Source organism: Paramormyrops kingsleyae, chromosome 7 (assembly GCF_048594095.1).
Source record: "Paramormyrops kingsleyae isolate MSU_618 chromosome 7, PKINGS_0.4, whole genome shotgun sequence".
Classification (NCBI taxonomy): domain Eukaryota; kingdom Metazoa; phylum Chordata; class Actinopteri; order Osteoglossiformes; family Mormyridae; genus Paramormyrops; species Paramormyrops kingsleyae.
Genome location: NC_132803.1, coordinates 26331505 through 26344251, shown reverse-complemented (window position 1 = coordinate 26344251; position 12747 = coordinate 26331505). Strand labels below are relative to the sequence as shown.

The 12747-nt window shown below is 39.7% G+C and overlaps 1 protein-coding gene across 3 annotated transcripts in view; it reads left to right on the top strand.

The window, feature by feature from the left end:
- aff1 (AF4/FMR2 family, member 1) overlaps positions 1-12745 on the top strand; it is a 39362-nt gene extending 26617 nt beyond the window's left edge. For all 3 annotated transcript variants that reach the window (XM_023828695.2, XM_023828696.2, XM_023828698.2), the window contains 10 exons: positions 288-379; positions 651-921; positions 4782-4873; positions 5010-5073; positions 5177-5313; positions 6780-6851; positions 7017-7110; positions 8382-8425; positions 8632-8822; positions 9560-12745. In XM_023828695.2, the coding sequence (XP_023684463.2) occupies positions 288-379; positions 651-921; positions 4782-4873; positions 5010-5073; positions 5177-5313; positions 6780-6851; positions 7017-7110; positions 8382-8425; positions 8632-8822; positions 9560-9675 (1173 nt within the window). In that variant the 3' untranslated portion in view covers positions 9676-12745. The remainder of the gene's footprint in view (positions 1-287; positions 380-650; positions 922-4781; positions 4874-5009; positions 5074-5176; positions 5314-6779; positions 6852-7016; positions 7111-8381; positions 8426-8631; positions 8823-9559) is intronic.
- Positions 12746-12747: the final 2 nt, after the last annotated feature.

Here is a 12747-nt window from a genome sequence, read left to right as displayed (position 1 = left end):
GCTGGTTGCGGGTCACCTTCCAAGCTGTGAGTTTGTATATCACATGCACTTAGGCTTAGGATGCTGCCAAGAGCACAACTGTGCACACAATTTAGTGACATCCCACTGTTTCACGGAACTCCCACCATTTTCATGGGTGCATCACATATTCAGCACTAATAGTTTGTGTTGTCTGAGTATTTGAGATGAGCATTTTTTTTTTAAGCATTCCACTCACGGTAAATGTAAGTGTTAATATTTTTAATTTTGAGCGACCAGAAAATGAATTTGACTGTTTTCTCTTGCAGGCAGAAAAGCATGAAGAAATTCTACCAAGAAAAAAACATAAACTTGATGAAGTCAAGCCGCTTTCATCAGGTCATATCGCAAATTCAGCCAAGTAAGTAATAAGACTCACTTTACATCCACTCCTCTTAGTTTATCATCCTCCCTGACTCTGTTACACCCCCTTGTGTTCATATTCACTGTGTCTGCATTTGAATTAATTGATGTCATAGAGGAATTCCATTGAGTTTTTTGGAGTTTTTTTCCTGCTACTTTTAATACTGCTGAATTGTCCTCATTAAAACACTCCATACACCAAAATATGAAAGAAAAAAGTAACTACCTCCTGTGTGTTACTCCACTTGAACTTATCTCATTGTGAACAGAGTGCCCAAGAGTGTGGAGCAGGAGAAGAAGAAGAAGAAGAAAGTGAAAAAAGGGAAGCCGTCCCTCATAGAAGCTGCTCCTCAAGACCTCAAAGAAAAGCCAAAGGGCAAGCGGGGAAGTGGTGGCCAGGGCGGAGGAGGTGTGCCCCAGGGCGGAGGAGGTGTGCCCCAGGGCGGAGGAGGTGTGCCCCAGGACAGCAGCCAGCCTCCAGCCAAGCACAAGAAGAAGAAGGAGAAGAATGTAGATGCAGAGCAGAACAAGCACAGCAAGGTGTGTGCTCCAGGCGCTCTCCTGGTCTGGCTGCGAGGATCTGATGCGTCTACCATCCACTGTATTGAGTGATTTTGGCATAGAAGCATGTTACTGGGACTTTGGGGCTCTCTGTGTTTTTTTTCCATTCAGAAGTTAGAGGTAGAGATGTCTTAAACAGGGAACAGGTTTTCTTTTGGAAAAATAAAACTTCAGAGAAGCTGCCCTTTAGAGTTCCTTTACTCCATGTTTTCCCTACTCATAGGGTCATGACTTAAACCGTAAAACTTAAATATTGGAAAAAAAAACTCTACTCCTCACGTGTTCAAAGGAAGGAAGTAACCTGTTTCTTCATTCTTATGTCAGTTTTTACTAGGAGTCTTGGGGGTAGTGTATGTTTACCTCAGCAGCCTGATGCTATGTTTGATTTTGAGTTCAGTCGAAGCCTTATAAACCCTTACTGTAACGTACTGACATGAACTGTCATTTATAATTCGGCAGCGGTGTGTACAATAGGCAAAAAAGCATTTTAAATGAAAAAATTTGAGTTTGAAAAACTCAATCGATTTGAGTGAGAGGATACCAGCAGCATGTCAAAACAACCTGATTTATCGAGTGAAAATTTACTGAACTTCACATTCAGAATTTAAATCAATAATTGCAGTCATATATGCAATGCATAGTGCAACACTTATTCTGTTAAGTCCACTGAATGCTGCAACAACAAAAAAAAACAAAGTAGCAGAGTAGATAAGCATATAAAATATACATATCTGATTTTCAATTAAATAAACATCCAAGAGGGACATAAGTTGGATATTAATAATTACATAGTTATCCTGACATTAGCATTAGGGGTGGGCAATATGACCCAAACATAATATCACGATATTTCCGAGTATTCTGACGATAACGATAAATTTGACGATATAACAAAATACAGAAAAAAATGTTTTTAATCATTTGACAGCATAAACATAGCAGGTTACCTTAAAATATTCTGTAAAAACTTAAAATATATTGCACAGGTTAGTTTTAGTGCAATAACTTTATTTAGTAAAGTATTTAGTCTTAAAGTAAAATAAATTAAATGAAAAATTCTCCCTCTGTTCTTTGGATTGAAAAAGTCTGTATAAAACATAAATAGTATAGCAAAATAAAATCCACTACAAAATATAAAGTGCAGTTTACAAAAAATACAATGAAATGAAAGTACATTTATGCTCAAACAATTTGAGTAACAATCAACAAAAAATGCTGTCTTTAAATGAGGTATAACTTCCAAAACTTGCAACAAATGCTGAAACTTCAATTGCAATGCTGCCTGAAAAGGCTGCCAGTCATCAGAACATAGCCATCTAGCTGCTTATCACCAGTTATCACTGTCTCAGATTCTTATACAAGAACACAAGCCTATTCACTGAAGCAGGCTTCAGTGTGGACCTATGGCAGGTGACAATGTTCCCTCCTTTGCTGAACAACCTTTCAGAGGCTGCACTAGTGGCTTGGATGCAGAGGTACTTTTTTTGCTAAACGGCTAACATGAGGAAAGTTAACCTTGTGCACTTTCCACCATTTGAGGGGATCACTCTCAGTATCTGCTGGTGGACAATCCAAGTAGTTGTTTAACTCTGCCTGAATTCTCTCTCTTGGAGATGGTTCTGGTCCTACTCTGTCACTTGCTGCTGCCCTTTTGAAAAAGCTTCCGAGGGTCCTCTTTGGCACCTTTGCATAACTTGGGCCTGGGGTGTCTTCAGCTGATCCTGAAGCTTGTGGTTTTCAGCTTCTACTGACCCTGGCAGGAATGATTCCATCTCGCTAACTGCTCTGTCTTTGATTACCTGGCTTTTTTCAAGGTCCATGTACCGAATGTGGAACCGTGGGTGAAGCTTGGTTACCAAATTTATTAGTTCACCAAACAGCGGGGTCTTCTTCATACTTACTGTTCAAGTACTCCAGTATTGAGTTCTTCATGGACTTGGTCTGTGTCGATCTCATTCACAAGAAGAATGTTACTGTTGAACAGCTGAAGGACAGGTTTCAAGCATGAGACAATAACATAGTCCTCAGCAGACAGAGCATCAGTGAACTTCACCAGAGGACCCAGGGCTTTGCTCACAGAATCGAGTACCTGTAGATCTTGCCATGTGGGGACCAGGTGCCTTGTTGACCGGTCAGCAGCTAAGACTTGGGTGACAGGCTTTTCTTGCTCCAACACCCGCTGGAGCATTTTCTGTCTTGACCCCCATCTCGTGGGAGACTCCGTGATGAGCTTGCGTTGAGCCATACCCTCCCTTTTTTGAGCCTCTAGCAGTGCCTGCTACCTCTTCCAACTGTTAGAGAAAGAACTCCCAATATTTTTGCAAACTGTCACTGCTCTGTCAATCCTGGGATGCTTCATACTTCTCTCTGCAGAGAGGGTGAGGGAAGGTGGAAGAGAGACAGTTTTAAATCATAGTTTTAATATCATCCTAGCACACAAATATATAATTTATACATTTCATTTTTATTTCGTAACTCACTACAGAATTTATGAAATTTTAACATTTTAAGCATTTTGAGTGCTAGGCATAATCAGGTCATGTACTTCCCTAGTGAGAAAGTACTAACATTTCTGTAATATTTTCCATAATGTTACAGTGATGTATCAATATGCAATTAATAGTAGCCTTATTGTTGGCAAGGACATGCTAATTAATCTCGGCACAATCTGCAATATTTCTGTGAATATTTCTGTGAGTTTTTGGGATGGCCTCTCCATCAGCCAATAATATAACAGTGGTTCTCAACTCCAATCCTGGAGACCCACTGTTATTAGCTGATTGAGAGGTCATCCAAAAAACCTGCACCCACACTGGCATTTCCATGGAACAGGTTCCCCACCCCTGCTATAGGAAGTAGTTAGCATTATGTGATGATTCAGATACTTGTGCTTACTTTAACGTCTAATAACCTAGGTAATTATGGAATAAATAAAGGAAACCTACCAATGGCAATATGGAGAGTATGCCCAAAGCAGGATAGTTGCATCCAGTTATTAAGTCTGAGAGTTTTGACAACGTTAGCCCCACAATCTGTTGTCAGACACACATGTTTTGCTTCGTCGAGATGCCACAACTGGAGAAACTCCTTTAAGCCAGTCACTATATTTTCACCTGTGTGATCCTTGGGGAAAGTAGCTGGTTTCAAGGTTTGAGCTGCACAGCTCCCAGTCGCTGTTAATATAGTACACAGTCAGACTGAGGTAAGGCTCTGTTGTTCTACTTGACCATAAATCCGTGGTCGATGCATAGTAATCCGCAGATGACAGTGAGGCTTGTACCTTTTCACGGTATTCTTCATACATGTCTCTGTCATACGGAGTACAATTGGCGAGAGACTTGGTGATGTCATGCTGAACCAACTTACTTTGTTTTGGTTTCGTAGCGTTAGCTCCTGAGCTTTTCTCCCGGGCCTTCAGACAATCGTGGTATAGACTCGGGTGCTGATGTTTCAGATGGTGAAATAAGTTAGATGTATTTCCCTCTTTCGGTTTTACAGGCTTCCTGCACTCCTTGCATATTACCGTCGTCTGTTCTGTATCTGCTTGTTTGTATCTAAAATAATTCCACACCACTCAAGTAGGGGGAATTAATTCTTCAGCAGTACTGCTTCCAGCCATGTTTTCCTTCACCATCACAACTTTAATAACTTTGCGCTGCACGTGAGCGTAATCCGCTACGTAATGGTGTGATGGCATGGAATTAGTATATCATGATATATATATATTTTTTTTTTTCTCGGGCAAAAATAATTTACCGGTATTATCGTGAATGATATGATTTGGCCCACCTCTAATTAGCATGACACTTTTAATGTGACTATTAGTATGTAATTGACAGAAAATCACAGAGAACAGCTTGAATTGTCCAGTGACAGCCCAGCCAGCAAGAACGCCTCTCCCACGTCGGCCCTTACTGAAGTTTCACGACAGGTAGGACTCGTATGTTTCGTTGAAGTTTCTAATATCACGACTGCAGCTTAGGATTCAGAACAATGCAGTGTTTGTTTTAGCTGCCTGATTCTGTTGGCTTGTGGTTATGCAGTCTCTGGTTTCCTCTCCATTGCAGGCAGTACCCTGTCGAGTATCACATGAAGGAAGCTAAGAAGCTAAAGCACAAAGCGGACGCTACGGTATGTTACCTCGCTGGGAGGAGCCCCCCCAGTGGTGAGCGGCCTGGAAAACCATGTGAAACTCAGAGTGCTCTTTGTCACCCTCCCCCGCCCCACCATTAAGATGGACAAGGTTGGAAAAGCTTTCAACTATTTGGATGCGGCCATGTCCTTTGTTGAAAGTGGAATTGCCATGGAAACGGATCCTCAGACCCCAAAGTCTGCATATACCATGTTCTCAGAGACTGTGGACTTGATCAGGTAGGAAGTAAACTCTTTCAGCCTGGAGTTCTTCCTTCTTCCTTCTGTTTTCAAGACGTCATCCTGTACTGGATCAGATCTATGCACATGAAAGCTTCCATGAAGGATCTTCCCTTTGCCTCTGTAAGATGTGCTTTTCCGTATAATTCTGCACTTAAACTACATGGCGCAGATAAAGAGAAATACCCTTTTGTTATCCTCCTCTTGTGTGGTGCGTAATGTTTTGTTCATGTACAACACATATAAAATATTAATAAAGCTGAAGTTCAGTTGCATCACTGAGTTTATCTTTGAAAAGACAAAAAAAAACGAATTATCATGCTGTTGGGATTTACTGGTGTAGACACTGAAGTGAACAAGAAGTGAACTGTGTGCGCTTTACTGTTCACAAGGCACCCTGATCATTCTCTGATGAGCCATGAAAAGCAGGTGTCTGTATAGTGTGTACCAGTGGGGAGGAGATCCATGGTTAGTCCATATCAGAGGCAGGGTGAGAAATCTCACTCACAGGGACTCCTGAAGTGGATTGGCAGGGAGGACGACCTATCAGCCGCATCACCTCTGTATAAACAGATGCAGGACAGGTTTGCTCGCAGAGATCCGCTATATTTGGTTCAGTACCCGGCCACAATCCCTCATGCTAGGGACTCTGCTCATCCCATGTACCCCTGTGTTCCTATGTTACCTCTGCATGATATGCTCCCCTCTTCGTCTGTACCTTAAACCACACTAGGGGGGTGGCAGTTAGGGGCTCGGGGGGGGGCCTTTTCAGGACGCCTAGGATATATATGGCGGTCAGGCTTTTGATCTGTACAGTAGCAATAAAAAAGTGCCCCCTCCACAAATGCCATCAGTTATATAGAGGTTTTCTAAAATGACTACATTTGATTATACTTAAGGCCATGTTTTTAGCAATTTATAAACACATGCATAATGCATTTTAATTGATTCATAAAGCATTATAAACATAGCTGTAAATATTTATAAAAAGGCACAACACATAGCCATATTATTATGCATTATGACTGCCTTATGAAGCTCTCATCAATAATGCACTATAGACACCTTCATAATGCAGTACAAAGCAGTATCTTTAATACCATTATAATGCATCAGTATTAAGGATACTGCTTTGTACTGCATTATGAAAGTATCTATAGTGCATTATAGATGAGAGCGTCATAAAGCATTCATAATGCATAATACACATGACTATGATGTGATATGCCTTTTTATAAATATTTATAGCCATGTTTATAATGCTTTATGACTGCATGTGTTTATAAATGACCAAAACCATGGCCTTAAGTGTTGTCCTACATTTCTGGTTAAACTGACATTTGGTAGTCTGGGTCGACTCTAAACTTCTGGTTATCATATTAAATCTGTTTTGTATCATTCTGTTTTTATATTATTTCGTATAAACAACAAGTTCACAATGGGGAATTTTTAAATTTTTTTTGCAGATTTATACTGAAGCTGAGGAACTGTCTAGATCCAGCTGGCCCTGCCTCAGAAAGAGACTTTACAATTTTATGGTGCGTATCATAGAAAAAGCACAAAAAAATAACATTGTAGGCTAGTACACACAATTTTTGTTTTCATTACAATTTGCAGTGTTGACGTTTGAACACCCGAAGCAGATAAAGTTGTTCAATTTGGAAAACCAAGTTAGAAGCCAGTAATGTTGTTTCTGCCCTCAGTTTGCGATGTCAGTCCCTCCTGCAGATGGCAATGTTTCGACACAAGCGGGACACGGCACTCAAATACTCAAGAACTCTTACAGAACATTTTAAGGTTGGTTCATGCCCCACAAACGCAGAACAGTATTCTATAATACACTTTGTAGTAATTTAATAATGTATTTAAAAATGTGGACACTTAAAAGTAGATCCTCGTAATTTAATTTCCCTTAGTTATCGTTAAGAGTTCACTGCTTTCCTCCGATTTTGTTTGCCTGCTTTTATGTAAGACATGACTTCAAATTTGAGTTGTTCATTGTTGAATAATTATCACCTAATTTGGGAAAACAATAAACATGATTGACTATAAACAATAATTTAATGTTATCTATATACACTTTTTTGATAGGTATGTGCTAATGTTTTGAGTTAGCAGGTATATTCGTGGACTTCATGATGAAATGCTTACTTTAAAGGCTCTTAGGAGAATGTGTAAACGTAAGGAAATGCCAAAATATACAATTTGAAATGCAACACTACTGCTTATAATCTAGTATAAGAGGAGAAAAATCAACAGTACAAAAAATATCTCATGTAGAGTTTGAAACCATGGGGTAGTATTATATATTATTATTGTCAACTGCATAGTTGTTCATTCAGTTGCAGTACTGTGTTGTTCATCTGAAATGGATGACAAATGTGTGGATAAAGTAGTCATTTATACATATTTTTATGAATCGTAATTAATAGGGAGACATTTTAGCACATGTACATATTGCAGACGGTACGTAAATCCTAGAGTGTGTCCGACTCTTACGCTCTTGATGGGACGCTATTTGAGATTTGTGGTAACGATCTGCAGACTGGCCACGATGCTTTACACTGATGTGAGGATGTAACTGGAGCATCACTGGCCACGATGCTTTACAGCAGGGCTATTCAACTCGCGGTCCTCGAGGGCCAAGCACTGCTGATTTTCCAGCCTTCCTTCACCTGTGAGCCAGGTGTGAAGCCTCTGACCAATCAGAATCAGTAATTATTAAACTAACTACCTGGGAGAACCAAAAACACGGCCTGGATTTAGAATCAAGGGCCTGAATTGAATAGCCCTGCTTTACACTGATGTGAGGATATAACTGGAGCATCACTGGCCACGATGCTTTACACTGATGTGAGGATGTAACTGGAGCATCACTGGCCACGATGCTTTACACTGATGTGAGGATGTAACTGGAGCATCACTGGCCACGATGCTTTACACTGATGTGAGGATGTAACTGGAGCATGTGCAGTCAAACATGCTAAAGAAGCAGCCTCGATATATTAGCCTGACTGATTCTTGGTACATGAGAAAGATTAACAATGTTTTTTTCTCTGTACCTTCAGAGTTCTTCAAAATTTGCAAAAGCCCCCTCACCCTATGTCTCTAAGTAAGTGTATTTCTCTTTGCCGTGATGAATACTCAGCCTGTATTTTATATATTCTCTGATATTGAGAATTTCCACTTTCTCCCCCTTCTTGATATACTGAACCTCGACCGGTTTTCCCCCAATCCACTCTGCTTCTTAATTTCTCTGTTGCTTTTCCTTGGTCCTCCCACCTTTTCTCTCACTCTCTTTTTTTCTTCTTCTATCAGAAGTATGGGCACACCTTCAATGTCACCAACCCCATCTCCAGGCAGTTCAGGGAACTTCAGTTCTCCTGGCACTATTGCCATTCCCCAGGTTGTCCAGCAGGTGGCAGCATCCTATGTTAACATCACAGCCCACTTCCTCAATGCCCATGACACCTGGGAGCAGGCTGAGTCCCTGGCAAAGACAGGCAGTGGTAAGGTTTTGCTTTTATATATCTGTTATATGGAATTCATGTTTTATTTCTTACTCTGGCTCTTACCACTAGATGGCACTATAAATCAGGTATGGCTGTGGTTCTCAACCTCATACAGATTTTTCTGTCATGCCCCTCTTTGGAAGCAGTTGACATTTTCATTGTCCCCCCCCCCCCCCCGCCATATATAACCACCCTACCCGTACAATTTTTTTGTATCAGTGTCATATATGTCTGTATATGTGTGTATACATTGGAATTGGCAAACCTTTGCCTTTGGGGTTTTTTTGGGTTTTTTTATATATATATATAAAATATGAATATTAATCATATTTAAGCAGCAATGTGATCTTGTCAGAGAAGTTGAAGTTTAATGCAGGTTTGCCAATTCCAGTGTTGTATCTTCTGAGCTAAGTCAGTAGAGCAACGTTTAAGTGAAAGTAGCAGCATCTTAAAATTTTGTATGGCCAGAAATTGTTCGCTAGTGTTATTGATTAAATATGGTCTTAAAATGGTCATAGACATATTGGTCCTATTTTGTATCGTACAGACCATTGACCTACATGTCTTTAGCTAAGAAGAGTCCTGTAACTTATTGAAATATTTTCTGACTTGGCTTTTTACACTATTCAGCACTTCACTTTTACTGTCAGTGCTGGTAAACAGCTGGAACACTGAATGTCTCCCACAGACCGTTTGACACTGACGACCTGAGGGTTTCCTTCTTCCCTTGTCAGGCTTGCTGGAGGACCTGGATGCTGCCCTGGGCCCGCTGACCCTGACCTCCAGCATGAGCCTGCTGGTGCGTCACACCCGGCAGGGTCTGCACTGGCTCAGGCTCAACACCAGCTAGTACATCAGCCCCTCTCACCACCCCCAGCTGACCACTTACCACTTAAAGTAGTGAGTTCCATCTTGACCACTTCAGGAACACAGTCATTCTGATACATGTGTTCCCCCCCCCCCAGCATTTTTTCACTATAATCTCCCTGCACGATGAATGTTGTGTTGGGACGCTCTCTGTAACTACCAAAGAGCCTAATTTTGAAGTCTTAAGCAAATCTCTGCTCTTGAAATCACACCTGTTACGGCAAAACAACCACTGGTGATAAATGTACATGGTCTTCAGCTAAGTCCAGTTCTTTAGATATACTTCTGTTATTAGAGGGTTAAATGTAGGAGCTGGAGATTCTTGGATATTGCCTCCCCCCCCCCCCCCCCAAAAAAAAGGATGAACATACCCAATGCAGAAGCCACTTAGATATGCCTTCTGATAGCATATGTCAGAGTGGGGAATGCTGGGTGCGATAAGGGGGGGGGGGGGGGGCTTTCTCCCCCACATTCAAGCTTTTTTGGGTGCCAATATTTTCCTGCATTATTGCCAGGCTCTGAGGATTTATTTCGTGTTTATTTATTCTTGTTTATAGTCTATCGCTATTAATATATTTTTTCATAAGATGATCGATTTTGATAAACTGGAGATTATATTAAAATGTTTAAACCCAGCAAAACAGTTCTTGATATTTGCCCACCTGAATGGAGGTTTTTAGTAATGAATGTATGACTAAATTGGGGGATGTGGTCTATGCTACCATTAAATGCAAACAGATTATGAATTTGAAAAAAATTATGTATCACTAATTGGATTAAAATCCCATAATCAAAGAGAAGCTAAGGTAGAGACTTTTGTTATGGTATTTTTAATTGCTGTGTTTAATTTATGCCAAACCTGATTATGGAGAACTTATCCAATGGAATATGAGTGTTTTGATTTTCCTTGTTGAGACCTAGTGATCAGGAAAAGCTAGTCCCATGGAATTGTCAGCATTTATATTAGATCCGGAGGTAGACGGATGTGGTGAGTGTGTACCTTGCTCATCGGAAAATCCACTTGGGAAAGATGCATTTTTTTTATCAAGTGATTGATCAAAAAGTGAACTGCAATAAAGTAGAAATTGCACACCATTCGTTCGAGTGACCATGAAGTCCTTGTCTTGACGTAAATATTCCTACCTCAGTGATAATGGAATGCCAGATATTAGATATAAAACGGGAGTGATTTGTATGTGACGCCAACTTCTGATGGTAGGATAGTGATTCTTGGTTCTTGATTGTTTAGGTACCGTAGTTTAATCACAGATGTCTTGCTGTTTTTCCTTTTTCTTTTTGGTAGTGGACATTTATTTAGGTAAATGAATGAGTGCCTTGAGTTAAAATCTGAATGGACTGTATATATCAGTGAGCCAGAATTGCTCCTTTAAAGATGTATGCCATGAAAAACATTAGGTAGTGCTTGAAATCTAGAAGTCTAGAGGATGTATTTGAAAGTTTCAGCCACACTGCATGTTTATGTATGATTATGGGGCTTTTTCATGGTATTATCATGATATTTCCATGGTGAGCAAGATATACTTGTGTCTGCTGTCCTTTTCTAGCTGTATATTCTATGTGCAAGTAGACCAGATAGTGGATGCTATTACTAAGCATGACATTCACAAAAAGCATTACTGGAACACAGCACTACTAAAATTATTTTGGTATACCTTTTATTTTCTAAGTGAAATTGCCAATTACACCATAAATACATTTTAAAACAAGTTGTCTGTATTTGAAATTTGCTGTGCTGTGCTGTGTAGCTCTCTTAATTGTGAGACTTCAGAGGTGTTGATAGTTAAATCATGCTGGTTAATTGTGTTGGGCATAACTGACCACTTTGCTTTCGAGTGCCATTCCTCTTTCACAGTTGTGCCTATTTGCACACACTCGCTTTGATATGTGGTGCATCTGCATTTTATTTTTTGTTGAATTGTTTGTCAAGCAGTTAAGATGATTTCAAGGGTCCAAAATTCTGACCGTTTGCTGCACATTAACAGGTTTGTTACCAATTCGTGTTTACGTACCGTCAAGTGACATGACTTTACTATTATAAAGCATTCATTGCTGGAATTCTTATGCAATTTGCAGCGGTTTTATTCTCCTAGTATCATTTGTATAGAAAGTGCCCATGTTATTTCAGTTAGTTTCAATACTATGTTTAAGATAGCATTAATATTTCAAAGAAACTTGTACAGTGGATCCAGCTGCAGCAAGTATGATTATTTCTCTTGTTCCTGCAACATATTATTTAACGAAGGCTGTCTTATAGTCCTTTTTAAAATGTATTTAATTTTAATTGTATCTGATCAGTTGTGTTTTTTTAAGAAATATTAAGCCCTTAATGGCTTACTGAAAATTATCTTCTCAAGAAAATACATTGTTACTTAGCTGCAGTGATGCACAGAAGGGGATTCTGGATATCTGTACTTTTACTGCATAACTTTGGTATGTAGTATGGAGGAGGACAGTGGTACTGTGGCATGCTGGTTGGTCAGTTTTATTGACTTCTTTCAGATTTACTATTTTTTTTATTCTGAACTTGTAGAATGACAAGGCAGAGTATTCCCCTGCTTCATTAGCTGTATGCAGAATGGCAACTCGGCAAGTGAAGTAAACGGCTACAGATGTACCCTGTTTGGTACTTGGTAGTATTCTGTATTTGTATTAAAATATTTTTTGTACTCTGTTACGTGCTGTTTCAGGGTTTTTGAGGAGGATAACTTACTATATAAAATGTGATCTTTAAAATGCTGTTTTTCATATTCCTTCTTCTATGCAAATTCCTTTTAGATATTTTGAAAACATGTAGTCCTCTGTTTAGTTGTGCAGAATTGTAGTTTTCTGAACTTTGTGAACATGTAAATAGTTTCAACTGGATTGTATAAGAATTTATAAAGAAAGACTGGCTGACATTGAGATTTCTTTTTAAGCTCGGTCACACTCCTCCACAAATGACTGTGGGTGAAAATTGGTGACTGATAATTTGCCATGTAATATACTCAAAGGAGCAATAAAATTAAGGGGACTGATGCCACCCTGTGAAGCTATT